The sequence below is a fragment of the Pecten maximus genome, chromosome 5 (genome assembly GCF_902652985.1).
Source record: "Pecten maximus chromosome 5, xPecMax1.1, whole genome shotgun sequence".
Classification (NCBI taxonomy): domain Eukaryota; kingdom Metazoa; phylum Mollusca; class Bivalvia; order Pectinida; family Pectinidae; genus Pecten; species Pecten maximus.
Genome location: NC_047019.1, coordinates 47,925,960 through 47,953,559, shown reverse-complemented (window position 1 = coordinate 47,953,559; position 27,600 = coordinate 47,925,960). Strand labels below are relative to the sequence as shown.

At 36.7% G+C, this 27,600-nt stretch overlaps 1 protein-coding gene across 5 annotated transcripts in view; it reads right to left on the bottom strand.

The window, feature by feature from the left end:
• LOC117328230 (DENN domain-containing protein 5B-like) overlaps positions 1-27,600 on the bottom strand; it is a 66,762-nt gene that overhangs the window by 23,420 nt on the left and 15,742 nt on the right. For 2 of the 5 annotated variants that reach the window (XM_033885682.1, XM_033885683.1), the window contains 7 exons: positions 27,385-27,535; positions 26,700-26,790; positions 23,624-23,656; positions 19,178-19,303; positions 13,411-13,557; positions 12,942-13,038; positions 10,967-11,029 (listed from right to left, as the gene is read on the bottom strand). In XM_033885682.1, the coding sequence (XP_033741573.1) occupies positions 10,967-11,029; positions 12,942-13,038; positions 13,411-13,557; positions 19,178-19,303; positions 23,624-23,656; positions 26,700-26,790; positions 27,385-27,535 (708 nt within the window). The remainder of the gene's footprint in view (positions 1-10,966; positions 11,030-12,941; positions 13,039-13,410; positions 13,558-19,177; positions 19,304-23,623; positions 23,657-26,699; positions 26,791-27,384; positions 27,536-27,600) is intronic. The other 3 variants (XM_033885685.1, XM_033885684.1, XM_033885686.1) reach the window with 3 other exon arrangements.

Here is a 27,600-nt window from a genome sequence, read left to right as displayed (position 1 = left end):
TGTATCACACATCCCCGACATAAAGGATAGGGACCATGGTCAGTGTATAGTACTATTTAACACAAATATTGGCATATTGTTATAATTTATAGGTGTAGTTTCATCATAGTTTTCAATACATACTTGATAATATAAAACATTTTTAAGTTTACATGTCAGTAACATTAGTTATAATTTAGTTTATACATGTATATGATATTTGTTATCATTTGTTAAAAACAACACCAGTATATACTTGATTCCATGCAAGGTTTTACTACAACAGAAGGGACCAATGAGGGTAAAAACAAAACTTGTTAGGAAGGATGTCTGTTTAAACATACATGCATGATAGTTCTGACTATATAATTGAAGGCAGCCAACCTCCACTTCTACACAAATAGCTAGCTAATTGAAACAAGCACTTTGCTTTAGCACTTTGACACACAGAGCTTTTGACACAGGAAGTTTACTACAGACAGTCTACTGAAAACTTGCTGTCAACACAATCTTCAACATTTATGTAGTAGACAAGTTTAAATGCCAATTTTCAGGAAATATGTATCATTTTTAACTTTATGACATGGAATGGTAGCTAAAAACATTAATCAACATCCGCAATTATCTTAACAGATACCAATTTATAAATAAAGTGAAAATCCTGTAACTAAAACTTCTTTCTATACACTTCCTGGAGACTATCTCCTTGAGCCTTCCCAGTGTGGCATTTCTCTTTACAACAAATAGTAAACAGTAATATGCTGGTGTAGGAGAAATCCTCCAGATTAAAGTAATTGTTGGACAATCAGGCTAAAGACATGCCACAAGAACAGTGAATACGCTATAAGGAAATCAATGAAGATCAAAACAAAAATATTAAATATTAGAATGGAAATGTTGACAAAGAGAAAGTGTAAAGTATGTAGACAATGTGTAAAGCAGCCATGAAACATGTCAACAATGTGTAGAGATGGATCTAATGTGAAATACTTCAGTTCCTTCATTATCTGTGTTACCATTACACGACACTTATTCACATAGAAATAGCACTTATTAGAATTTCCATGTAGGAGAATTATAATAAGGTTTACATGTTGATGGATGATGAAACAGAAACATACATGTCTTTATACAAGATTATAGAAACAGTCATGTTTCATTATATAAAATGAAATAATACTAAAACGGTTATCACTGCCCCCTGGGTGCCTCCTGAAACTTTAATGCCAAAATCTGCAAGGACACTCTCAGCAGAATATAAGCATGCAAAGAATATACTCTGTTCATATAAGATAAACCAATAGTATACGAAAAAAAATTAAATAAATAAAATGAAAGCAAATTGAAGAACGTCATTATAGAACAACCAAATGCTTATCTGTTGGTTGTTAAAGACACCAGAAAAAAATCAAATGACTTTCTACAGAGGCAAACGTTACAAGTGAAAATGTCTGATGGACACTGTTTTAACAAGCACAACTTGACAGAAATATGTGACAACTAAATACAGGCTAAAACCACAGGACAAGCCAATTATACCAAAGTGACAACTAAATACAGGCTAAGACCACGGACGACACAGGACAAGCCGATTATACCAAAGTGACGTACATGTATTCTGATACCGCCTACGCAGGACACACCATGCCATAGCTAGTAGGGCCGGAAAGGAAATCAGGTAACAGCATTAGTTCAGGAGGCCCCAAACAAGGAAAAATGTTTACAAGAACATTGCTTCTAATGAAACAGTAATAGGCCCCACATAAATGTCAGTTCAGGGAAACAAGTTCAGCCAAAGACATCTTGTAGACTGTTTTTTTTTTAAACTTCACAACCATGAATTGAGGCCCTGATTATGGATGGAGGCCCTGATTATGGATGAAGGTAAACAGCGTGGGGCCTAGCATTAAATATTCATGTACAACAAATTTTGCTTTTATAATTAACTTCTTAAACATACAATACACTCATATTACAAAGTCCAGTCTAGTTCTAAACTGTTTGAACATTTCATGTTCTTCAACAAAAAACAGTTAATGATGGAAAGCAATTATCAGTTTAATTCCACAGATATGAGTCTGAATAGCACTGAAGTGAAATCTGGCATGGTGCTATAGATTCAGAGGCTAGCTCTATTGTGTAAAGCCTACAGCTGATGTGAACAACAAAGTCCACTGACCACTGGTCAGTCGGGCTAGGCCATCAATGCCACCTATCACCATATAAATGCTTATTTTCCTTAATACCATTCAGTTTTAAGAACTTTACTGAGTACTATCAATCACCAAGTGTATTTTGTAGATGTTACATACTGTGTGTATGTGGAACGGGATTAATATAGCTAGATCAAAACAGGCACAGAGTTAACTTTGATAAACAGAATCAGCCCTGTGTATGAGTTGTGAGGAAGAAAACACTGATATGGTGTTGGAGCCGATGGAGGCCAGTACTTACTACAGATCGACAGATACACATCAACTACCGACGACAAGTCTGCCTTGTTCATGGCCAGTTCTGACTTATCTTCTGGAGCAAATAGGTTGTGTAAGTAACAAACCCCATACTTCCTGACCAGACAGACTTTCTGACATACTTATTACATCTAAATTTTTACCAGACAGACTTTCTGACATACTTATTACATCTAAATTTTTACCAGACAGACTTTCTGACATACTTATTACATCTAAATTTTTACCAGACAGACTTTCTGACATACTTATTACATCTAATTTTTACCAGACAGACTTTCTGACATACTTATTACATCTAAATTTTTACCAGACAGACTTTCTGACATACTTATTACATCTAAATTTTTACCAGACAGACTTTCTGACATACTTATTACATCTAAATTTTTACCAGACAGACTTTCTGACATACTTATTACATCTAAATTTTTACCAGACAGACTTTCTGACATACTTATTACATCTAAATTTTTACCAGACAGACTTTCTGACATACTTATTACATCTAAATTTTTACCAGACAGACTTTCTGCATTTTCTTTATATCTACATTTTGACCAAATAGACTTTCTGACATATCTATCATATCTAGATTTGTAGAAACCTTGTCACATTAATTATAAAAGAAAAAACATTTCATCTGATGATGACACATACTTATCAATTGACATGACAAAGTAAAAATGTGTATCAACATCCTATTGATGATAGCATTGGCTATAACACTAACACCCGTTCTTACTATCATTGGCTATAATACTATAATACTAACACCCGTTCTTACTATCATTGTCTATAATACTATAATATTAACACCCGTTATTACTATCATTGGCTATAATACTATAACACTAACACCCGGTCTTACTATCATTGGCTATAATACTATAACACTAACACCCGTTCTTACTATCATTGGCTATAATACTATAATACTAACACCCGTTCTTACTATCATTGTCTATAATACTATAACACTAACACCCGGTCTTACTATCATTGTCTATAATACTATAACACTAACACCCGTTATTACTATCATTGTCTATAATACTAACACCCGTTATTACTATCATTGTCTATAACACTATAATACTAACACCCGTTATTACTATCATTGTCTATAATACTATAACACTAACACCCGTTCTTACTGTCATTGTCTATAATACTATAACACTAACACCCGTTATTACTATCATTGTCTATAATACTATAACACTAACACCCGTTCTTACTATCATTGTCTATAACACTAACACCCGTTTTTACTATCATTGTCTATAATACTATAACACTAACACCCGTTATTACTATCATTGTCTATAATACTAACACCCGTTATTACTATCATTGTCTATAAAACTATAACACTAACACCCGTTATTACTATCATTGTCTATAATACTATAACACTAACACCCGTTATTACTATCATTGTCTATAATACTATAACACTAACAGCCGTTATTACTATCATTGTCTATAATACTATAACACTAACACCCGTTATTACTATCATTGTCTATAACACTAACACCCGTTCTTGCTGTCATTGTCTATAACACTATAACACTAACACCCGTTATTACTATCATTGGCTATAATACTATAACACTAACACCCGTTCTTACTATCATTGGCTATAACACTATAACACTAACACCCGTTATTACTATCATAGTCTATAATACTATAACACTAACAGCCGTTATTACTATCATTGTCTATAATACTATAACACTAACAGCCGTTATTACTATCATTGTCTATAATACTATAACACTAACACCCGTTCTTACTATCATTGGCTATAACACTAACAGCCGTTATTACTATCATTGTCTATAATACTATAACACTAACACCCGTTATTACTATCATTGTCTATAATACTATAACACTAACACCCGGTCTTACTATCATTGTCTATAACACTATAACACTAACAGCCGTTATTACTATCATTGGCTATAACACTATAACACTAACACCCGTTATTACTATCATTGTCTATAATACTATAACACTAACACCCGTTCTTACTATCATTGTCTATAACACTAACACCCGTTCTTACTATCATTGTCTATAACACTATAACACTGACACCCGTTTTTACTATCATTGTCTATAACAATATAACACTAACACCCGTTCTTACTATCATTGTCTATAACACTATAACACTAACACCCGTTCTTACTATCATTGGCTATAATACTATAACACTAACACCCGTTCTTACTATCACTGTCTATAATACTATAACACTAACACCTGTTATTATTATCATTGTCTATAACACTAACACCCGTTTTTACTATCATTGTCTATAATACTAACACCTGTTCTATCTGTAACACAAACTGGATAACTGGAGTACATTCTGAAAACAGTTAAAAACTATTAATATATAATATATCGTAGCTGGAATTTCGTTCTGTTGGAGAACCAATTGCAAGGATCTCTTACCAAGACAAAAACACATCCAAAATAGGTTTTCTTGTGAATGTACCCCAGGTTGTAATACACAGAACACTGGTAACATGATATACCACAGTAATACATTTTGTTGACATAAATATAATCAGTGAAATTAACAAAAAATTTACTACCAACAACACATTCTTATTCTAAACAAATAAATCAATCTGAAATTAAAGTACTCTTTAAATGATAATAAAATGAAGGATATGTACAGTATACATGAGCATGCTTCACCTAAAAGCCTGTATTATCTTAAGAAAATAGATTACAAAATGAAGAAAGTAATGAATTTATTCCAAACTGTAATATCACAACATTTTCAAAGAGCTGCATAGGATTGTAGCTAGTTATACTTATGTCTAAGTAACTTGGTGTTTGTCAGTGTGATAATGATACATCAGTGTGGTAACTTGGTATTTGTCAGTGTGATAATGATACATCAGTGTGGTAACTTGGTGTTTGTCAGTGTGATAATGATACATCAGTGTGGTAACTTGGTATTTGTCAGTGTGGTAATGATACATCAGTATGATAACTTGGTTTTTGTCAGTACAGTAATGATACATCAGTATAACTTGGTATTTGTCAGTACAGTAATGATACATCAGTATAACTTGGTATTTGTCAGTACAGTAATGATACATCAGTATGATAACTTGGTATTTGTCAGTGTGGTAATGATACATCAGTATGATAACTTGGTATTTGTCAGTGTGGTAATGATACATCAGTATAACTTGGTATTTGTCAGTACAGTAATGATACATCAGTGTGATAACTTGGTATTTGTCAGTGTGGTAATGATACATCAGTATGATAACTTGGTATTTGTCAGTGTGGTAATGATACATCAGTATAACTTGGTATTTGTCAGTACAGTAATGATACATCAGTGTGGTAACTTGGTATTTGTCAGTACAGTAATGATACATCAGTATGATAACTTGGTATTTGTCAGTGTGGTAACTTGGTATTTGTCAGTACAGTAATGATACATCAGTATGATAACTTGGTATTTGTCAGTACAGTAATGATACATCAGTATAACTTGGTATTTGTCAGTACAGTAATGATACATCAGTATGATAACTTGGTATTTGTCAGTGTAGTAATGATACATCAGTATGATAACTTGGTATTTGTCAGTACAGTAATGATACATCAGTGTGGTAACTTGGTATTTGTCAGTACAGTAATGATATATCAGTATGATAACTTGGTATTTGTCAGTACAGTAATGATACATCAGTGTGATAACTTGGTATTTGTCAGTGTGGTAACTTGGTATTTGTCAGTACAGTAATGATACATCAGTATGATAACTTGGTATTTGTCAGTACAGTAATGATACATCAGTGTGATAACTTGGTATTTGTCAGTGTGGTAACTTGGTATTTGTCAGTGTGGTAACTTGGTATTTGTCAGTACAGTAATGATACATCAGTGTGATAACTTGGTATTTGTCAGTACAGTAATGATACATCAGTATGATAACTTAGTATTTGTCAGAACAGTAATGATACATCAGTATGATAACTTGGTATTTGTCAGTGTGGTAACTTGGTATTTGTCAGTACAGTAATGATACATCAGTGTGATAACTTGGTATTTGTCAGTACAGTAATGATACATCAGTATGGTAACTTGGTATTTGTCAGTACAGTAATGATACATCAGTATGATAACTTGGTATTTGTCAGTGTGGTAACTTGGTATTTGTCAGTACAGTAATGATACATCATTGTGATAACTTGGTATTTGTCAGTACAGTAATGATACATCAGTATGATAACTTGGTATTTGTCAGTGTGGTAACTTGGTATTTGTCAGTACAGTAATGATACATCAGTATGATAACTTGGTATTTGTCAGTACAGTAATGATACATCAGTATGATAACTTGGTATTTGTCAGTGTGGTAACTTGGTATTTGTCAGTACAGTAATGATACATCAGTATGATAACTTGGTATTTGTCAGTGTGGTAACTTGGTATTTGTCAGTATGATAACTTGGTATTTGTCAGTGTGGTAACTTGGTATTTGTCAGTACAGTAATGATACATCAGTGTGGTAACTTGGTATTTGTCAGTACAGTAATGATACATCAGTGTGATAACTTGGTATTTGTCAGTACAGTAATGATACATCAGTATAACTTGGTATTTGTCAGTACAGTAATGATACATCAGTATGATAACTTGGTATTTGTCAGTGTAGTAATGATACATCAGTATGATAACTTGGTATTTGTCAGTACAGTAATGATACATCAGTGTGGTAACTTGGTATTTGTCAGTACAGTAATGATATATCAGTATGATAACTTGGTATTTATCAGTACAGTAATGATACATCAGTGTGATAACTTGGTATTTGTCAGTGTGGTAACTTGGTATTTGTCAGTACAGTAATGATACATCAGTATGATAACTTGGTATTTGTCAGTACAGTAATGATACATCAGTGTGATAACTTGGTATTTGTCAGTGTGGTAACTTGGTATTTTTCAGTGTGGTAACTTGGTATTTGTCAGTACAGTAATGATACATCAGTGTGATAACTTGGTATTTGTCAGTACAGTAATGATACATCAGTATGATAACTTAGTATTTGTCAGTACAGTAATGATACATCAGTATGATAACTTGGTATTTGTCAGTGTGGTAACTTGGTATTTGTCAGTACAGTAATGATACATCAGTGTGATAACTTGGTATTTGTCAGTACAGTAATGATACATCAGTATGGTAACTTGGTATTTGTCAGTACAGTAATGATACATCAGTATGATAACTTGGTATTTGTCAGTGTGGTAACTTGGTATTTGTCAGTACAGTAATGATACATCAGTGTGATAACTTGGTATTTGTCAGTACAGTAATGATACATCAGTATGATAACTTGGTATTTGTCAGTGTGGTAACTTGGTATTTGTCAGTACAGTAATGATACATCAGTATGATAACTTGGTATTTGTCAGTACAGTAATGATACATCAGTATGATAACTTGGTATTTGTCAGTGTGGTAACTTGGTATTTGTCAGTACAGTAATGATACATCAGTATGATAACTTGGTATTTGTCAGTGTGGTAACTTGGTATTTGTCAGTATGATAACTTGGTATTTGTCAGTGTGGTAACTTGGTATTTGTCAGTACAGTAATGATACATCAGTGTGGTAACTTGGTATTTGTCAGTGTGATAACTTGGTATTTGTCAGTACAGTAATGATACATCAGTGTGGTAACTTGGTATTTGTCAGTACAGTAATGATACATCAGTGTGATAACTTGGTATTTGTCAGTACAGTAATGATACATCATTATGGTAACTTGGTATTTGTCTGTACAGTAATGATACATCAGTGTGATAACTTGGTATTTGTCAGTACAGTAATGATACATCAGTATGATAACTTGGTATTTGTCGGTACAGTAATGAAACATCAGTGTGGTAACTTGGTATTTGTCAGTACAGTAATGATACATCAGTATGATAACTTGGTATTTGTCAGTACAGTAATGATACATCAGTGTGATAACTTGGTATTTGTCAGTACAGTAATGATACATCATTATGGTAACTTGGTATTTGTCAGTACAGTAATGATACATCAGTGTGGTAACTTGGTATTTGTCAGTACAGTAATGATACATCAGTGTGATAACTTGGTATTTGTCAGTACAGTATACGTAATGATACTTCAGTGTGGTAACTTGGTATTTGTCAGTACAGTAATGATACATCAGTGTGGTAACTTGGTATCTGTCAGTGTGATAATGATACATCAGTGTGGTAACTTGGTATTTGTCAGTACAGTAATGATACATCAGTGTGGTAACTTGGTATTTGTCAGTACAGTAATGATACATCAGTGTGGTAACTTGGTATTTGTCAGTGTGGTAACTTGGTATTTGTCAGTACAGTAATGATACATCAGTGTGGTAACTTGGTATTTGTCAGTACAGTAATGATACATCAGTGTGATAACTTGGTATTTGTCAGTGTGATAATGATACATCAGTGTGGTAACTTGGTATTTGTCAGTACAGTAATGATACATCAGTGTGGTAACTTGGTATTTGTCAGTACAGTAATGATACATCAGTGTGATAACTTGGTATTTGTCAGTACAGTAATGATACATCAGTGTGGTAACTTGGTATTTGTCAGTACAGTAATGATACATCAGTGTGATAACTTGGTATTTGTCAGTACAGTAATGATACATCATTGTGGTAACTTGGTATTTGTCAGTACAGTAATGATACATCAGTGTGATAACTTGGTATTTGTCAGTACAGTAATGATACATCAGTGTGGTAACTTGGTATTTGTCAGTACAGTAATGATACATCAGTGTGATAACTTGGTATTTGTCAGTACAGTAATGATACATCAGGGTGGTAACTTGGTATTTGTCAGTACAGTAATGATACATCAGTGTGGTAACTTGGTATTTGTCAGTGTGGTAACTTGGTATTTGTCAGTACAGTAATGATACATCAGTGTGGTAACTTGGTATTTGTCAGTACAGTAATGATACATCAGTGTGATAACTTGGTATTTGTCAGTACAGTAATGATACATCAGTGTGATAACTTGGTTTTTGTCAGTACAGTAATGATACATCAGTGTGATAACTTGGTATTTGTCAGTACAGTAATGATACATCAGTGTGGTAACTTGGTATTTTCAGTACAGTAATGATACATCAGTGTGATAACTTGGTGTTTGTCAGTGTGATAATGATACATCAGTATAACTTGGTATTTGTCAGTGTGGTAACTTGGTATTTGTCAGTACAGTAATGATACATCAGTACGATAACTTGGTATTTGTCAGTACAGTAATGATACATCAGTATAATAACTTGGTATTTGTCAGTACAGTAATGATACATCAGTGTGGTAACTTGGTATTTGTCACGTGTGATAACTTGGTATTTGTCAGTACAGTAATGATACATCAGTATAATAACTTGGTATTTGTCAGTACAGTAATGATACATCAGTGTGGTAACTTGGTATTTGTCACGTGTGATAACTTGGTATTTGTCAGTACAGTAATGATACATCAGTGTGGTAACTTGGTATTTGTCAGTACAGTAAGGATACATCAGTATGATAACTTGGTATTTGTCTGTACAGTAATGATACATCAGTATGATAACTTGGTATTTGTCAGTACAGTAATGATACATCAGTATGATAACTTGGTATTTGTCAGTACAGTAATGATACATCAGTGTGGTAACTTGGTATTTGTCAGTACAGTAATGATACATCAGTGTGATAACTTGGTATTTGTCAGTACAGTAATGATACATCAGTGTGATAACTTGGTTTTTGTCAGTACAGTAATGATACATCAGTGTGATAACTTGGTATTTGTCAGTACAGTAATGATACATCAGTGTGGTAACTTGGTATTTGTCAGTACAGTAATGATACATCAGTGTGGTAACTTGGTATTTGTCAGTACAGTAATGATACATCAGTGTGATAACTTGGTATTTGTCAGTACAGTAATGATACATCAGTGTGATAATGATACATCAGTATGATAACTTGGTATTTGTCAGTACAGTAATGACATATTGTAACTGATATGCATCAGTTTTATTACCAGATATATGAGCACAGTAATGTGATGTAATGTGGTAAGTATAGTCACAATAGTGGTGTTATCACAACAGAGTACTGACTTTGTCCTGTCTTTGTCAGTCATATCAACACTTATTGTACTCATGCTGATAGTTACAGTCCATAAGCAAAGACTAAATGTTCCCAAACTAAACTTTAATGTACAGAAAGCTAAATCATAGTAACTGAAATACAAAAAGGAAACTAATGGAAAATGATAAAACAGCAACTACTAGATACCCCTATAAATCTTGATATGTACAGTAAGATCACCAAAATAAATAAAGTTGAAAAACAAAACCAATCCACCATAAATGTGAAACATAAAATGACATGTGTAACAGCGCAGGACGTGGTGACCGCAACCACAGCTTACCTATACATCGACTCTGTTCCCACTCCAACCAGTTGTCATTAGGAACAGGATGAGTTCCCTCCCCTGATGAAATAGTTATCTATATATTTACTGGTGAATCTGACCCTAAACATCAGCTGGAGTGTAACCCATCTACTTCAAAAAGAACATCTACTTCTCTGTGTATAGATAATCATTCCAGGTAATAAGTATCTATGGTACATTAGCTAATAGTACTTGTAGAATGAAAGAAAGGGGAGGTAACTGTTCATAATTAGTAACATTAATGGGAGGAAAAATGACAATAATCTAGATAACACATATTAAGTACTAGCTAGAGCATGTTACCACTCAGACTGAGTAGAGGAAGGTAATCACCAGATTAAGCCATACATAAGGAGAGGTAATCACTTCAGTAAAACTGATGCAAGGTAATCATTTTTGTTCACAACAATAACTTACAGCTAGAAAAAATTGTTACATAGTAATAAAAGTTAGTTGTAAATGTTAAAGTGATTCTCTACTTATTGTTAATTTGTGATACATTAGTATGAACAGTATATTCCTTACATAAAATCTTATGATATTATCAGCTGTAAATCAATATATCTAAACCAAGAAATTCAGTCATCACCATTTACTGCTAAAATTAACTTGGAGTGAAGGCTTTCAGACTTACTAAGTAGTAATGATTTGCTGTATTTAAGCTTTGGTTGTAGTGTTAGGATGTTAGTAACACAACACAGTAACCTCTGTGGAATTACCAACATAGCAAATATGATGTCTTAAATACAATAAAGTGGCCAAAATAAAGTCTGAAATCTGTACATCAAGGTCAACAGTCAACTTTAAAGATACAATACAGTAGCCAAGATACACTCTGAAATCTGTGTGTCAAGGTCAACAGTCAAACTTAAAGATGCAATACAGTGGCCAAGATACACTTTGAAATCTGTATGTCAATGTCAACAGTCAAACTTAAAGATGCAATACAGTGGCCAAGATACACTCTGAAATCTGTATGTCAAGGTCAACAGTCAAACTTAAAGATGCAATACAGTGGCCAAGATAAACTCTGTATGTCAAGGTCAACAGTCAAACTTATGATACAATACAGTGGCCAAGATAAACTGAAATTTGTATGTCAAGGTCAACAGTCAAACTTAAAGATATAATAAGTGGTAAAGATAGACTATGAAATCTGTATGTCAAGGTCAACAGTCAACTTTAAAGATACAATACAGTGGCCAGGATAAACTCTGAAATCTGTATGTCAAGGTCAACAGTCAAACTTAAAATACAATGCAGTGGCCAAGATAAACTCTGAAATCTGTATGTCAAGGTCAACAGTCAAACTTAAAATACAATACCAGTGGTCAAGAAAAACTCTGAAATCTGTATGTCAAGGTCAACAGTCAAACTTAAAATACAATACAGTGGTCAAGAAAAACTCTGCAATCTGTATATCAAGGTCAACAGTCAAATTTAAAGATACAATACAGAGGCAAAGATACACTCTGAAATCTGTATGTCAATGTCAACTGTCAAACTTAAAATACAATACAGTAGCCAAAATACACCTTGAAATCTGTATGTCAAGGTCAACAGTCAACTTAAAATACAATACTGTGGCCAAGATAAACTCTGAAATCTGTATGTCAAGGTCAAATGTCAAACTTAAAATACAATACTGTGGCCAAGATACACTCTGAAATCTGCATGTCAAGGTCAACAGTCAAACTTAAAATACAATACTGTTGCCAAGATAAACTCTGAAATTTGTATGTCAAGGTCAACAGTCAAATTTAAAGATACAATACTGTGGCCAAGATACACTCTGAAATCTGTAGGTCAGTAGTCAGAGGTTTTGGTGTTCCTATTTTAGTGCTTTTAACAAAACCTTCCAACAGATATCACACTAAATGAACTGTATACCTACAGAAACTGTCACAAACATATTTACACTAAAACATTTATAGGGAGACGGTTGATGTACCTGGTGATAGCAGGTTGGTGTCCAGAAACTTGTTTCCTTGGTTACACTCCTCTAACTCCTGGAAACTTTTCAAGTGAGACCAAAGTGCAGACTTCCCCTGTAGGTAGAACAACATGTACAGTCTGCTTACTCTGACAATATCATTCACCATCACATCAACAATTCACTATAACTTAATAAATTTGAGTTGTACTACAAAACATCAACAATTCATTATAACTGAATAAATTTGAGTTGTACAAGTGTACTACAAACATTTTTATACAACACCAACATTACACTTGAGTCTCTCTGTCCAACTCTGGGGGAAGTTGGAGGGGGGCTCTGTTTATATATAACAACAGAGTCTTCTTTTCCATCGATTCTGGAGAAGGAGGAGGAGGAGGTTGGGGGCTTTGTTTATATATAACACAGAGCCTCCCTCCTCCTTGTTGAAATGAAACACAAACAATGAGACTCCTTTGTATACCTTTTTAAACTGTATGCCATGTCCCCATATCCTCTCCAGTAGGTCACACAGACTGGCGATGAGAGTGTTCTCCTCAACTCCTGTGATATTACCGTGACCCAGCTCCACTGCCTCATGGCCCATCTTGTCCACCAACATACGCTTTGTCTGCAAGCACATGACAGTTTTCAGAAAATTTCAATACAGAGAGAAGCATCTAAATATCATATACAAACATTCTACTCACTGCATGATAGCCATATACATTCAAATCAAACTTACACTGAAGACAGTCACTCACCTTAGACTTATGATGAAGACAGTCACTCACCTTAGACTTACACTGAAGACAGTTACTCACCTTAGACTTATGATGAAGACAGTCACTCACCTTAGACTTATGATGAAGACAGTTACTCACCTTAGACTTACACTGAAGACAGTCACTCACCTTAGACTTATGAAGACAGTTACTCACCTTAGACTTATGATGAAGACAGTCACTCACCTTAGACTTATGATGAAGACAGTCACTCACCTTAGACTTACACTGAAGACAGTCACTCATCTTAGACTTACGATGAAGACAGTTACTCACCTTAGACTTATGATGAAGACAGTTACTCACCTTAGACTTACACTGAAGACAGTCACTCACCTTAGACTTACACTAAAGACAGTTACTCACCTTAGACTTACACTGAAGACAGTTACTCATCTTAGACTTACACTGAAGACAGTTACTCACCTTAGACTTACACTGAAGACAGTCACTCATCTTAGACTTACGATGAAGACAGTTACTCACCTTAGACTTATGATGAAGACAGTTACTCACCTTAGACTTACACTGAAGACAGTCACTCACCTTAGACTTACACTGAAGACAGTTACTCACCTTAGACTTACACTGAAGACAGTCACTCACCTTAGACTTACACTGAAGACAGTTACTCACCTTAGACTTACACTGAAGACAGTCACTCACCTTAGACTTATGATGAAGACAGTTACTCACCTTAGACTTACACTGAAGACAGTTACTCACCTTAGACTTACACTGAAGACAGTCACTCACCTTAGACTTATGATGAAGACAGTTACTCACCTTAGACTTACACTGAAGACAGTTACTCACCTTAGACTTACACTGAAGACAGTTACTCACCTTAGACTTATGATGAAGACAGTTACTCACCTTAGACTTATGATGAAGACAGTCACTCACCTTAGACTTATGATGAAGACAGTCACTCACCTTAGACTTACACTGAAGACAGTTACTCACCTTAGACTTATGATGAAGACAGTTACTCACCTTAGACTTATGATGAAGACAGTTACTCACCTTAGACTTATGATGAAGACAGTCACTCACCTTAGACTTACACTGAAGACAGTCACTCACCTTAGACTTATGATGAAGACAGTTACTCACCTAAGACTTATGATGAAGACAGTTACTCACCTTAGACTTACACAGAAGACAGTCACTCACCTTAGACTTACACAGAAGACAGTTACTCACCTTAGACTTATGATGAAGACAGTTACTCACCTAAGACTTATGATGAAGACAGTTACTCACCTTAGACTTACACAGAAGACAGTCACTCACCTTAGACTTACACAGAAGACAGTTACTCACCTTAGACTTACACTGAAGACAATGACTCACCTTAGACTTACACTGAAGACAGTTACTCATCTTAGACTTATGATGAAGACAGTCACTCACCTTAGACTTATGATGAAGACAGTTACTCACCTTAGACTTATGATGAAGACAGTTACTCACCTTAGACTTATGATGAAGACAGTCACTCACCTTAGACTTACACTGAAGACAGTTACTCACCTTAGACTTATGATGAAGACAGTCACTCACCTTAGACTTATGATGAAGACAGTTACTCACCTTAGACTTATGATGAAGACAGTCACTCACCTTAGACTTACACTGAAGACAGTCACTCACCTTAGACTTATGATGAAGACAGTTACTCACCTTAGACTTATGATGAAGACAGTCACTCACCTTAGACTTATGATGAAGACAGTTACTCACCTTAGACTTATGATGAAGACAGTTACTCACCTTAGACTTACACTGAAGACAGTTACTCACCTTAGACTTATGATGAAGACAGTTACTCACCTTAGACTTATGATGAAGACGGTCACTCACCTTAGACTTATGATGAAGACAGTTACTCACCTTAGACTTATGATGAAGACAGTCACTCACCTTAGACTTATGATGAAGACAGTCACTCACCTTAGACTTATGATGAAGACAGTTACTCACCTTAGACTTACACTGAAGACAGTTACTCACCTTAGACTTATGATGAAGACAGTCACTCACCTTAGACTTATGATGAAGACAGTTACTCACCTTAGACTTATGATGAAGACAGTCACTCACCTTAGACTTATGATGAAGACAGTTACTCACCTTAGACTTATGATGAAGACAGTTACTCACCTTAGACTTATGATGAAGACAGTTACTCACCTTAGACTTATGATGAAGACAGTCACTCACCTTAGACTTATGATGAAGACAGTTACTCACCTTAGACTTACACTGAAGACCGTTACTCACCTTAGACTTACACTGAAGACAGTTACTCACCTTAGACTTATGATGAAGACAGTCACTCACCTTAGACTTACACTGAAGACAGTTACTCACCTTAGACTTACACTGAAGACAGTTACTCACCTTAGACTTATGATGAAGACAGTCACTCACCTTAGACTTCCACTGAAGACAGTTACTCACCTTAGACTTATGATGAAGACAGTTACTCACCTTAGACTTATGATGAAGACAGTTACTCACCTTAGACTTACACTGAAGACAGTCACTCACCTTAGACTTATGATGAAGACAGTCACTCACCTTAGACTTATGATGAAGACAGTCACTCACCTTAGACTTATGATGAAGACAGTCACTCACCTTAGACTTATGATGAAGACAGTCACTCACCTTAGACTTACACTGAAGACAGTCACTCATCTTAGACTTATGATGAAGACAGTCACTCACCTTAGACTTATGATGAAGACAGTCACTCACCTTAGACTTACAATGAAGACAGTCACTCACCTTAGACTTATGATGAAGACAGTCACTCACCTCAGACTTATGATGAAGACAGTTACTCACCTTAGACTTACAATGAAGACAGTTACTCACCTTAGACTTATGATGAAGACAGTCACTCATCTTAGACTTATGATGAAGACAGTCACTCACCTTAGACTTATGATGAAGACAATCACTCACCTTAGACTTACACTGAAGACAGTTACTCACCTTAGACTTATGATGAAGACAGTCACTCACCTTAGACTTACACTGAAGACAGTTACTCACCTTAGACTTATGATGAAGACAGTCACTCACCTTAGACTTACACTGAAGACAGTTACTCACCTTAGACTTATGATGAAGACAGTCACTCACCTTAGACTTCCACTGAAGACAGTTACTCACCTTAGACTTATGATGAAGACAGTCACTCACCTTAGACTTATGATGAAGACAGTCACTCACCTTAGACTTACACTGAAGACAGTTACTCACCTTAGACTTACACTGAAGACAGTCACTCACCTTAGACTTATGATGAAGACAGTCACTCACCTTAGACTTATGATGAAGACAGTCACTCACCTTAGACTTCCACTGAAGACAGTTACTCACCTTAGACTTCCACTGAAGACAGTTACTCACCTTAGACTTCCACTGAAGACAGTTACTCACCTTAGACTTATGATGAAGACAGTCACTCACCTTAGACTTATGATGAAGACAGTCACTCACCTTAGACTTATGATGAAGACAGTCACTCACCTTAGACTTATGATGAAGACAGTCACTCACCTTAGACTTATGATGAAGACAGTCACTCACCTTAGACTTACACTGAAGACAGTTACTCACCTTAGACTTCCACAGAAGACAGTTACTCACCTTAGACTTACACTGAAGACAGTCACTCACCTTAGACTTACACTGAAGACAGTCACTCACCTTAGACTTACACTGAAGACAGTTACTCACCTTAGACTTATGATGAAGACAGTCACTCACCTTAGACTTATGATGAAGACAGTCACTCACCTTAGACTTACACTGAAGACAATTACTCACCTTAGACTTACACTGAAGACATTTACTCACCTTAGACTTACACTGAAGACAGTCACTCATCTTAGACTTACACAGACGACAGTTACTCACCTTAGACTTATGATGAAGACAGTTACTCACCTTAGACTTATGATGAAGACAGTTACTCACCTTAGACTTATGATGAAGACAGTTACTCACCTTAGACTTATGATGAAGACAGTTACTCACCTTAGACTTACACTGAAGACATTTACTCACCTTAGACTTACACTGAAGACAGTCACTCACCTTAGACTTATGATGAAGACAGTTACTCACCTTAGACTTACACTGAAGACAGTTACTCACCTTAGACTTATGATGAAGACAGTCACTCACCTTAGACTTATCATGAAGACAGTCACTCACCTTAGACTTATGATGAAGACAGTTACTCACCTTAGACTTACACTGAAGACAGTTACTCACCTTAGACTTATGATGAAGACAGTTACTCACCTTAGACTTATGATGAAGACAGTTACTCACCTTAGACTTATGATGAAGACAGTCACTCACCTTAGACTTATGATGAAGACAGTCACTCACCTTAGACTTACACTGAAGACAGTCACTCACCTTAGACTTATGATGAAGACAGTTACTCACCTTAGACTTATGATGAAGACAGTCACTCACCTTAGACTTACACTGAAGACAGTCACTCACCTTAGACTTACACAGAAGACAGTCACTCACCTTAGACTTACACTGAAGACAGTCACTCACCTTAGACTTACACAGAAGACAGTTACTCACCTTAGACTTATGATGAAGACAGTCACTCATCTTAGACTTATGATGAAGACAGTCACTCACCTTAGACTTATGATGAAGACAGTTACTCACCTTAGACTTATGATGAAGACAGTTACTCACCTTAGACTTATGATGAAGACAGTCACTCACCTTAGACTTATGATGAAGACAGTCACTCATCTTAGACTTATGATGAAGACAGTTACTCACTTTAGACTTATGATGAAGACAGTCACTCACCTTAGACTTACACTGAAGACAGTCACTCACCTTAGACTTACACTGAAGACAGTTACTCACCTTAGACTTATGATGAAGACAGTTACTCACCTTAGACTTATGATGAAGACAGTTACTCACCTTAGACTTATGATGAAGACAGTCACTCACCTTAGACTTATGATGAAGACAGTCACTCACCTTAGACTTACACTGAAGACAGTCACTCACCTTAGACTTATGATGAAGACAGTTACTCACCTTAGACTTACACTGAAGACAGTCACTCACCTTAGACTTACACAGAAGACAGTCACTCACCTTAGACTTACACTGAAGACAGTCACTTACCTTAGACTTACACAGAAGACAGTTACTCACCTTAGACTTATGATGAAGACAGTCACTCATCTTAGACTTATGATGAAGACAGTCACTCACCTTAGACTTATGATGAAGACAGTTACTCACCTTAGACTTATGATGAAGACAGTTACTCACCTTAGACTTATGATGAAGACAGTCACTCACCTTAGACTTATGATGAAGACAGTCACTCATCTTAGACTTATGATGAAGACAGTTACTCACTTTAGACTTATGATGAAGACAGTCACTCACCTTAGACTTACACTCCTGTAGAAGCGTCTCCACAAATTTCCAGTTGGTCTGAGCCATGCTGGCTGCCGACATATCAGACAGTTTAGGTTGGCGCAGACCTTTAGTTCTCGCCTCCTGCATGTATTTCTGATAAAAATAAAATCAATTACATGTAGTAACTTTCAATTTTTTTTCTCAAAAAAAAACCCCACAATGTTTTCTGGTACATCGAATTACAGATTTGACTCATCCCTGAAATCTGAATAATGTAAATCTAGCTAAAATAATATTTAAAGAGGAGCTGTGTTACACAATCAGTCACTGTACCAGATATACAATGTTAACTTGAATTGTTTCTCTACGTGAGGGTGTCAATTATAGAAGACAACAACACTTCTAGGAGGGAAAATTAAAACAGGTACAGAGGCTGATCTACAACTGATGAGAGTAGTCAAAGTATTAACAGCAATAAAGTCTTTTAAAGACAACTATTAAACCTTGATGTGAATACCATGGCGACAAGATCAATCTCTTCATTATATGAAGAAATAACATTATTAAAATGGTAGCACATGGTTTATATCAGACTTTTACATAAAAACAATCTGTATATCAAAATTACTGTTTTGATGTATTAGTATATTGATATACCAATGACAGATTTTCCGTGCACAAGAATATAACATGAACATTCCTGAACATCTTAATCAGGCTATATATTGTCATGCTGTACCTGATTAGCAGGAGAAAATGTTTTCATAAAAGATGACGAGAGTGCTGAGCTACACAGTAACACAACAGCAGTGTTAACAAGCAATGAAAGAACATGTTAAAATGACACAATCCTTATTTGGAGAAATAATCGGACATCCAAACTTTGTACAGGTTTGTCAATGTCAGGCAACTGTGTCTAATAATTTAGCCATGACTGAAGTACAATCCATTGTCTACAGTCATTATATTACAGAACTACTGTAACAATGGAAATGACCCTTGCCAACACCATTGTTGTATAATTATAGGTTGTGTACTACATGATTTAGGATCATCTGTAGCAAACATTTTTTTATTCTACATTTCCTTTTTATTTGAAATTTTGTAAAACAAAATGTCAATGTTGAAATCTATAACATAGAAAGTTTTATAACATTTTTGGTAAAGGTTCTGTCTTCAGACACTGCAGATCAATGTTGTCTACCTCAGCTATACAGATTATCAGACTGAGTAAGCTTGTACAAAGTGTTGGCTTTGATAACTAATTAAAGGCTTCCAAAACAGTGATCAAACACAACACATAACTGTATAGTCCTGTCTGTATAGTACTAGTCCTGTGTGTACAGTCCTGTCTGTATAGTCCCGTCTGTATAGTCCCGTCTGTATAGTCCTGTTTGTATAGTCCTGTCTGTACAGTCCTGTCTATATTGTCCCGTCAGTGATCAAACACAACACATAACTGTATAGTCCCGTCTGTACAGTCCCGTCTGTACAGTCCTGTCTGTATAGTCCCGTCTGTACAGTCCCGTCTGTATAGTCCCGTCTGTATAGTCCAGTCTGTACAGTCCCGTCTGTACAGTCCCGTCTGTTTAGTCCCGTCTGTACAGTCCCGTCTGTATAGTCCTGTCTGTACAGTCCTGTAGTCCTGTCTGTATAGTCCTGTCTGTGTAGTCCTGTCTGTGTAGTCCTGTCTGTGTAGTCCCGTCTGTACAGTCCCGTCTGTACAGTTCCGTCTGTACAGTCCCGTCTGTACAGTCCCGTCAGTCCCGTCTGTACAGTCCCGTCTGTACAGTCCCGTCTGTATAGTCCCGTCTGTATAGTCCCGTCCCGTCTGTATAGTCCCGTCTGTATAGTCCCGTCTGTACAGTCCCGTCGGTATAGTCCTGTCTGTATAGTCCCGTCTGTACAGTCCTGTCTGTATAATCCTGTCTGTATAGTCCTGTCTGTACAGTCGTGTCTGTACAGTCCTGTCTGTATAATCCTGTCTGTACAGTCCTGTCTGTATAGTCCCGTCTGTATAGTCCCGTAGAGTCCCGTCTGTATATTCCTGTCTGTACAGTCCTGTCTGTACAGTCCTGTCTGTATAGTCCTGTCTGTATAGTCCTGTCTGTACAGTCCTGTCTGTATAGTCCTGTCTGTATAATCCTGTCTGTATAGTCCCGTCTGTACAGTCCGGTCTGTATAGTCCTGTCTGTATAGTCCCGTCTGTACAGTCCTGTCTGTATAGTCCTGTCTGTACAGTCCTGTCTGTGTAGTCCTGTCTGTATAGTCCTGTCTGTGTAGTCCTGTCTGTATAGTCCTGTCTGTACAGTCCTGTCTGTACAGTCCTGTCTGTATAATCCTGTCTGTATAGTCCTGTCTGTATTTTCCCGTCAGTGATCAAACACAACACATAACTGTACAGTCCTGTCTGTACAGTCCTGTCTGTATAGTCCTGTCTGTATAGTCCCTTATGTATAGTACCGTCTGTATAGTCCTGTCTGTATAGTCCTGTCTGTACAGTCCTGTCTGTATAGTCCTGTCTGTCCAGTCCCGTCTGTACAGTCCCGTCTGTATAGTCCCGTCTGTACAGTCCTGTCTGTATAGTCCTGTCTGTGATCAAACACAACACATAACTGTATAGTCCTGTCTGTACAGTCCTGTCTGTATAGTCCTGTCTGTACAGTCCTGTCTGTATAGTCCTGTCTGTATAGTCCCGTCTGTATAGTCCCGTCTGTACAGTCCTGTCTGTATAGTCCTGTCTGTATAGTCCCTTATGTATAGTACCGTCTGTATAGTCCCGTCTGTACAGTCCCGTCTGTATAGTCCCTTCTGTACAGTCCCGTCTGTAGAGTCCCGTCTGTATAGTCCTGTCTGTATAGTCCTGTCTGTATAGTCCTGTCTGTACAGTCGTGTCTGTATAGTCCTGTCTGTACAGTCCCGTCTGTATAGTCCCGTCTGTACAGTCCCGTCTGTATAGTCCCGTCTTTATAGTCCCGTCTGTATAATCCTGTCTGTATAGTCCTGTCTGTATTTTCCCGTCAGTGATCAAACACAACACATAACTGTACAGTCCTGTCTGTATAGTCCCGTCTGTATAGTCCTGTCTGTATAGTCCCGTCTGTATAGTCCTGTCTGTATAGTCCTGTCTGTACAGTCCTGTCTGTATAGTCCTGTCTGTATAGTCCTGTCTGTATAGTCCCGTCTGTATAGTCCTGTCTGTACAGTCCTGTCTGTATAGTCCCGTCTGTATAGTCCTGTCTGTATAGTCCCGTCTGTATAGTCCCGTCTGTATAGTCCCGTCTGTATAGTCCCGTCTGTATAGTCCCGTCTGTACAGTCCCGTCTGTATAGTCCCGTCTGTATAGTCCCGTCAGTGATCAAACACAACACATATATAACTGTATAGTCCTGTTTATGAAGCTTTTTCTAGTATTCAGTCACAAGATTTTGATAAGAATAGAATTATGAATTTGTAAAATCTTACCCAAACAAGTTTTGAAGATTAATGCTGACAGAAGTAGGTAGTGGAAACAGCAATACAACATGCTAGTCTTAACAAGAGGCCTATGGGCCTTAAAGGTCACATGAGTTATGAAATGATTCAGTTAATTTGACCCTTTTTGACCCTGCCAATCAGGGGGGACCATAAAATTCACACTTTAGGCTGATTTTTGGCAATTGAAGTTTTCTGCAAAATTTCATTTAAACTGGTTCTGAGAAGAAGTCAAAAATATAAACTGTTTACGGATGCACAACACATCGCACGATGGACAAAAGCTGATTAGAATCGGTCACTTTGTCTCAGGTGACATCATTTCTCTCCAGTATAAATAGTCTGTCTCTTTTCCACAAATTGAACTATCAAGCTATGTATGTCTTTCTTTTTAAGTTCAAATATTCTCCTATTACAGAGTTTTTGTGATAATCAAGTTAGTGTTGTTTTGATCAATCAATTTAATCCATGACGTCATATCTCTGACCACCACTAATCAATCGTTAATATTTTCATACCTATAGATGCCTTAAAACATACCCACAACATTTTCATACCTATAGATGCCTTAAAACATACCCACAACATTTCTCCAAATTTTCATGAACAATTTTTGTGGATATTTCCCTTTCTACCCATGATATTGTGACAGTCATGTGATTCCTCACACTAGTGTTAATAAGTTATACCGATTGACGTGTATTCCTATTAATCAGCGGTATTACCTTTCATCACTATGTATACCGATGGTCAGATAAAATCCACAAATCTGAACTCACTCAAACCTTGTGTTAAATGAAATCTTGTCATAAGATAATAGCCATTAAGTGTAAAACAAAGTATCAAATTAACAAAAGACTGCAAAAGTTTGATGAAAAAGAAACATTATTTATATCTATTTATGAAATTAATTTGAGAAGTATATGGTGATATGACCTAGACCTTGTCTGACAGAGACTATACAGTGAATACAAAGCACAAAACTCAAGATGTACTCACGAGCCACATTTTGGCATGCCTCTGTGCTAGAGCCTTCACCCAAAACAACAGAAACACAGCCTCCATAGAAAATCACACTAACATACAACATCAAGTAGCCGGTACTACTGTTCAATACAGTACAAATATTGCTTTGTTAAGTTTTTTTTCTTTTTAAATTCTTTATTTTTTCCAGGATTGGATGAAATTACAAAAACACAGGTACCTTGAAGGTATAACTCATAGAGCAAAATCCTTTTAGTTGAAAACATTTGGTTGATCAGCAAAATTGTTAAAAAAAACTCTTTATATTCACTTTTATATATTATGGGTGGTGATTGACCAGTAAATCGTTTCAGATAGTGTAACATTGAACAGGTAAATGGATTCACATTTTAATAGTTCTCTAAGATTTCTACCATTGGTCTAACCTTTTATCTTTTCTTTAAAAGAAACATTTTAAATTAACACGGACACGAATAGGTAACAATCCAGTGCACCACATCCAGACAAAATTAACAAAGACCTATAAATAACTTTGTGTATCACCGATTCTAGGTGACATTCACATCCTTCAGTAAATGGTGGATGAGTAATACTCAGAGGTTTAATATACAAATTTAGATTGTACTGATCATATTTGTTGATAAAACAAAGCTGATAACAGAAAATCATACTGTAAAATGTCAACAAAATCCAGCATTATTAACAACACATAAAGCTGATAAACAATATGTGTATAGGACAAAAAAACAACTTAAAATACTCAAGAAAATCATGCATTTTCCTAGGAGACCTACTCCTACAAAGTAGCTAGTCTAAGGCTGACAAGCATTTTACAACTAAACAAATCCTACTTTAATCAGAAGGCCCATCATATGATAATTAAGCTTTATGCTGTGTGTATTAAGCTGTAGACCTCCTTCTATCCCTGCCTACCCCACACTGATTAAACCTATACAATGTCCCTGCCTACCCCACACTGATTAAACCTATACAATGTCCCTGTCTATCCCACACTGATTAAACCTATACAATGTCCCTGTCTACCCCACACTGATTAAACCTATACAATGTCCCTACCTACCCCACACTGATTAAACCTATACAATGTCCCTACCTACCCCACACTGATTAAACCTATACCATGTCCCTGCCTACCCCACACTGATTAAACCTATACAATGTCCCTACCTACCCCACACTGATTAAACCTATACAATGTCCCTGTCTACCCCACACTAATAAAACCTATACAATGTCCCTGTCTACCCCACACTAATAAAACCTATACAATGTCCCTGTCTACCCCACACTGACTAAACCTATACAATGTCCCTACCTACCCCACACTGATTAAACCTATACAATGTCCCTACCTACCCCACACTGATTAAACCTATACAATGTCCCTACCTGCCCCACACTGATTAAACTTATACAATGTCCCTGCCTACCCCACACTGACTAAACCTATACAATGTCCCTACCTACCCCACACTGACTAAACCTATACAATGTCCCTACCTACCCCACACTGATTAAACCTATACAATGTCCCTGTCTACCCCACACTGACTAAACCTATACAATGTCCCTGCCTACCTCACACTGACTAAACCTATACAATGTCCCTACCTACCCCACACTGACTAAACCTATACAATGTCCCTACCTACCCCACACTGATTAAACCTATACAATGTCCCTGTCTACCCCACACTGATTAAACCTATACAATGTCCCTACCTACCCCACACTGATTAAACCTATACAATGTCCCTGCCTACCCCACACTGATTAAACCTATACAATGTCCGTCTACTCCACACTGATTAAACCTATACAATGTCCCTGTCTACCCCACACTGATTAAACCTATACAATGTCCCTACCTACCCCACACTGATTAAACCTATACAATGTCCCTACCTACCCCACACTGATTAAACCTATACAATGTCCCTCCCTACCCCACACTGATTAAACCTATACCATGTCCCTACCTACCCCACACTGATTAAACCTATACAATGTCCCTGCCTACCCCACACTGATTAAACCTATACAATGTCCCTACCTACCCCACACTGATTAAACCTATACAATGTCCCTGTCTACCCCACACTGATAAAACCTATACAATGTCCCTACCTGCCCCACACTGATTAAACCTATACAATGTCCCTACCTACCCCACACTGATTAAACCTATACAACGTCCCTACCTACCCCACACTGATTAAACCTATACAACGTCCCTACCTACCCCACACTGATTAAACCTATACAATGTCCCTACCTACCCCACACTGACTAAACCTATACAATGTCCCTGTCTACCCCACACTAATTAAACCTATACAATGTCCCTGTCTACCCCACACTAATTAAACCTATACAATGTCCCTGTCTACCCCACACTGATTAAACCTATACAATGTCCCTGTCTACCCCAGACTGATTAAACCTATACAATGTCCCTGTCTACCCCACACTGATTAAACCTATACAACGTCCCTACCTACCCCACACTGATTAAACCTATACAATGTCCCTGCCTACCCCACACTGACTAAACCTATACAATGTCCCTGTCTACTCCACACTGATTAAACCTATACAACGTCCCTACCTTCCCCACACTGATTAAACCTATACAACGTCCCTACCTACCCCACACTGATTAAACCTATACATGTCCCTGTCTACTCCACACTGATTAAATCTATACAATGTCCCTGTCTACCCCACACTGATTAAATCTATACAATGTCCCTGTCTACCCCACACTGATTAAACCTATACAATGTCCCTGCCTACCCCACACTAATAAAACCTATACAATGTCCCTACCTACCCCACACTGATTAAACCTATACAATGTCCCTACCTACCCCACACTGATTAAACCTATACAATGTCCCTGTCTACCCCACACTGATTAAACCTATACAATGTCCCTACCTACCCCAAACTGATTAAACCTATACAATGTCCCTACCTACCCCACACTGATTAAACCTATACAATGGAGTCAGCCTCATAGATCACATCTCTATTCTAGTGTGTACTGTCAACTTATCCTTGACTGTACCTCGCGCTGGTCTGAGTTCAGCTTGATGTGTTCCGAATGTTGCATCAGCCGGTCCTTCCGTCTCCACTTGGCTCCCTCCCTAGATTTCCCTCTGGAAACAAACACAGGATATGTTACAAACATCATCTGACAATGCCTCTAGAATCATTTAATGTGTCAAGTTATCACTGTTTTTTTCTGTGTTTGATTGAAACAATTGTACAGACATAAAATTGTCTCTAACCAAAAAATTGATCCCTTGGTACATATCACTGATACTCAAAGATATTTCACTTTCACGGTTAGTCATAGATATTTCACTTTCACGGTTAGTCATATATATTTCACTTTCACTGTTACTCATCAATATTTCACTTTCACGGTTAGTCATAGATATTTCACTTTCACGGTTAGTCATAGATATTTCACTTTCACTGATACTCATAGATATTTCACTTTCACAGTAAGTCATAGATATTTCACTTTTTCATTTAACCCATTATCTCCTCTATCACAAATCGGACTACTATATGAATAGTATGTGCCACGATTTAGAGTTATACATCCAACAAATGACCAATATTTATTCTCTAAGTAACTTACTCTAATGGGTCAAACAAAACTAAAATCTTATAAGAAGAATGGCTTTTAACTAATACTGAAATGCTGAAGCTGGTAAAATATTTCAGTGCTGTTGGTAACCTACTTGACTGCCGCAGGCTCTTTGTTGAGCACCTCTCCATCAAGTTTGGGAAAGATGCCTGGCTCTATAGAAACAGACTTCTCCAGGTCCTCGAGACTGTGGGGCTTGGGCGACACATGGTCTATATATATCACACGCTTCTGCAGCATCGTTTCTGTCAGCAGACACAAACAAAATATCAAGTAAGAATCTGGTAGTGTAACTCAAATTACTAAAAGA